Source organism: Carlito syrichta, unplaced genomic scaffold, assembly GCF_000164805.1.
Source record: "Carlito syrichta isolate Samal-C Ts95f unplaced genomic scaffold, Tarsius_syrichta-2.0.1 Scaffold113598, whole genome shotgun sequence".
Classification (NCBI taxonomy): domain Eukaryota; kingdom Metazoa; phylum Chordata; class Mammalia; order Primates; family Tarsiidae; genus Carlito; species Carlito syrichta.
This window is the reverse complement of record NW_007057694.1, coordinates 109,772-113,236: the sequence shown is the minus strand read 5'-3', so window position 1 is coordinate 113,236 and position 3,465 is coordinate 109,772. Positions and strand designations below refer to the sequence as shown.

Here is a 3,465-nt window from a genome sequence, read left to right as displayed (position 1 = left end):
TTTGGCCAGGCGCGTGCAGCGCTTTACGCAGCCGCTGGGGAACTGTGGGGGGAGGGGTTGGGAGGCAAACCAGAACTGAGGGGCGGTTCCGCGATGCGTGCGCCTGGACATCCGGGCATCGCCTCCGTTCAGTCCACCCCCTCCCCTCCCATGACAACAGGAAGAGGAAGTAAAAATGTGGGTATCCTTGCTGCCTCTTAGCAACTAGAGGGGTCAAGTGACTCCAGCCAGCTGACTCCCACAGAGGAAGTCGCTGTGGCGGCCCGTGGTGGAACTATTGCAACCAAGATTGCCGGGTCGGGGAGCCGAACCCCACAGTCATCGTCAGAATGTCGGGCAAAGACCGAATTGAGATCTTCCCCTCGCGAATGTAAGTAAAAGAACCGTACTAGCGGCGCTCACAGGTCCGGGAGCGCCTGCCCGGAGCGCGCTCCTTCTGTACCCTGGGCCACCTGCGAGGTTCCTTGTTCCCTGGGCCGTTTCCCCAGGCTCTTTTCGTGAGTCCGAGGGGAGGCTCTGTGATGGCCCATCACACAATCCTCCTGAATGAAGTAGGCTGGACAGAGCGATCCCAGCCCACAGGAAAAGGCGTCCGGCCTACTCCCATTAATAGTGGCATTCATTCCACATACCCTTGTTGAGCTGGGCACTGGATTGATACAGCTGAACCTTCGCCACCTCTGCCCTCACAGAGCTCCCAGTTTAGCAGAGGGACGGAAAAGCCAACGAGGCTTCATAAATGCTCTGAGAAGGGACGTTTACTGCGATGGGAGGCATATACTCGTAGGAGGAGTCCCTAAGACAACGTGGGGATTGAATCGAATCGCCCTAGCATGGACGTCGGATTCAATCTTGCATCCCTTACTCATTTTCCAAGATCCTGCCAACGTGCCCTGTGTTTCTGAGGCACTCGCTTTGCTCTCACCACCGCACCTTGTTCAGACCTCCATTAATATACTGCCCCCTCCCCCCCAGTGAGAAAGCAGAAAACCAGTTTTGACTCTGACGTTTAGGTCTTTTCATTGTGGTCCTATCTCTGTGGGAGTGTTCTGTTGTTTTTCCTCATCCTGTCCTTTTTCTCAGAGAATCTGAGGATGCTTAAAATAAAGCAATTCACGTCCGAAACCCAGATTTCTGTCTCTGCTAGGGCGACTACAGCGCTTAACAAAGTTTTTTAATTTGTGTTTTACCTTCATCTACTGACTTTCTAAAAACTGTACTAAGTAGGAAGATAAGGATCAGGACTACTCTGGGGTGGTGAGAACTGCAGAATTCCCAGCACATTCAGTCAAAACCTCGGCACTGAGAGACATCCAAGCTCCAGCATGGATTCTAGCAGCATGAGGCAGTGTCCCTGGGAAGACCCCAGTCTCCCATTAAACTGCCTGACTGATAAAACTTAAAGCTGCCAAGAGGATTCACTATTTGTTCTAGCCAACACTTGATTGATAGACCTAGACCTTTTTTGGGGGGCGTTTACTAAGCAAGCTTACAATTGTGAATATGTATTTCTTCCTACTCAGAAGTGTCTCTTTCAGGGACCCGAGAGACTTCAATCCTTTGAAATGTAATCATCAGGAAGGATAGGGCCTTGGTCTCCCAGTCTCTGGGAGGACAAAATTCTAACTTCCTAGTTGCCAGCTAGCATCGCATTTACACTAATCAACCCTTTGTAATTTTCCATTTCTCTGATGCTACTTGTGGCCTGCTAGCCCCCTCCTCTCCCTCATTTTCTCTTTGAAACGCCCAATCATCTCTGCACAATTCAGAATTGAGCTTAGTGCTTTCCCCTACTGTCAAGGAATAAAATGTTTTCACCACTTTAATAAAGTCTGACTGTGTTTATCTTTAACAGTAGTAACTTTTTTTTCATTTACTTTGAGACTGAGAGGCGAAAATGGACTTCTTGGGGCTCAGACAAGAAAAATCATAGGCTTATGAAGGTGAAAACTGCTATTTGAAAGTGCTCAGCTTGTTGATTGAGAGGAAATTTAGGTGCAGGAAATAATGGCTTCTCTAAATATTTTTCCCAGGGCCCCACAGCAGGTTCTTTGTCATGTAGTCAGATGTCTTTGATTCAACTGGAAGAAAAGTCATTGCTGAAGGTCAAACTTTTTTTTGAAGGGCTGAGCAGCTCTGAAACACGTAAAAGAACAAGTTTTAAAAGTCCTAGGCTAGAAAATATTCTAGTGACCAATGTTTCACACACAGTTCCACTTTACAGTATTCTGTGAAATGTTGCTTTCACCCACTTAAGCACCAGAGAAAGCAAACCATTTTTAGAGTGGAAGCAAGAGACATGAAAGATTTGGAGTCAACAGAAGTCAGTTAAATACAGGTTCTGCTACATAATTAGCTGTAAGTGCGTGGGCACCTTAGAACCTCAAGCAAAGTGTCAGGTTACTCTTAGAACCTCAAGTGTTAAAATCTGCCTGTGTTCCAGAGGGGCCATAACCTAGGAAGAAATTGAAATTAACACAGTAATTCATCTTTTTCAGCCAGTTTGCCTTTACACAGTCAACTTGCTGGAATGTGCAGTACTAGGATTTGACTTAAATTTAATCTGGCAGTTTGAGCCCAAGTTCTCGTATTTAGTGTCAACAATATGATATGTTAAATGCACACATTGGGGTGGATAGCTCCTGCTCAGGCTGGAAACTAAACTAACTTCACTTGATAAGACCTCTGGTGAGGCTAGTCAATGCAAAGTCAGCCAGTGATAGCTGGCTTTTCAAAGAGAGAAACTCATCTGCTGCTGCTTGTCACCTTTTAGGTGAGGCAGTGTGGCGTATGGTTGGGATGCAGTAGACCTACATTTGAGCTTTGGATGAGTCACTGGAGTTAAAAACTGGGTTCAGGTTCCTTCTCTGCCTTTTCTTCACTGAGTGACTCGGAGAAAGTTGTTTTATTTTTCTGAGCCTCATTTTCCTAATCCTTTTTTTTTTTTTTTTTTGAGTTGGAGTTTCACTCGGTCGCTCAGATTGGAGTGCAGTGGCCGCTCCCGGGCACTGCAGCCTCGCCTGCTGGGCTCCGGCAATCCTTCCGCCTCAGCCTACCGAGTAGCCGGAATTACAGGCATGCGGTACCACGCCCGGCTGATTTTTTGATTTATTGTAGAGATGAGGTCTCGCTGCCCAGGCGGGTCTCCAACCCGCGGGCTCAGGAATCCACTCACCTCAGCCACCCAAAGGCGTGGGATTACAGGCTGAGTCACCGAGCCCGGCATTTTCCTAATCTTTAAATTAGTGTTTAAGTCTCTTCCAGCTGTGGAATTGTTTCAGCGTCCTTAGCCCTATAGTAAAAGATTTCAGTATAATCTAAGAAAAGGTCCATTGACACATGCTATTTTTGCAGTTGATTATAACTCCAGTCATATTAAACTATATCCCTTATATCACTGTAGTTGTCTGGATTGTATAATTTGTTGCTGAATTTTATTACTCAGATTTTTTTTTTTTTTTTAGT

At 46.4% G+C, this 3,465-nt stretch overlaps 1 protein-coding gene across 1 annotated transcript in view; it reads left to right on the top strand.

Moving 5' to 3' along the window:
* Positions 1-23: 23 nt before the first annotated feature.
* The window catches only part of ATP6V1D (ATPase H+ transporting V1 subunit D), an 18,926-nt gene continuing 15,484 nt past the window's right edge, over positions 24-3,465 (top strand). Inside the window, exon 1 of the mRNA XM_008071904.1 lies at positions 24-370. Coding sequence (XP_008070095.1) covers positions 330-370 — 41 coding nt within the window. The 5' untranslated portion in view covers positions 24-329. The remainder of the gene's footprint in view (positions 371-3,465) is intronic.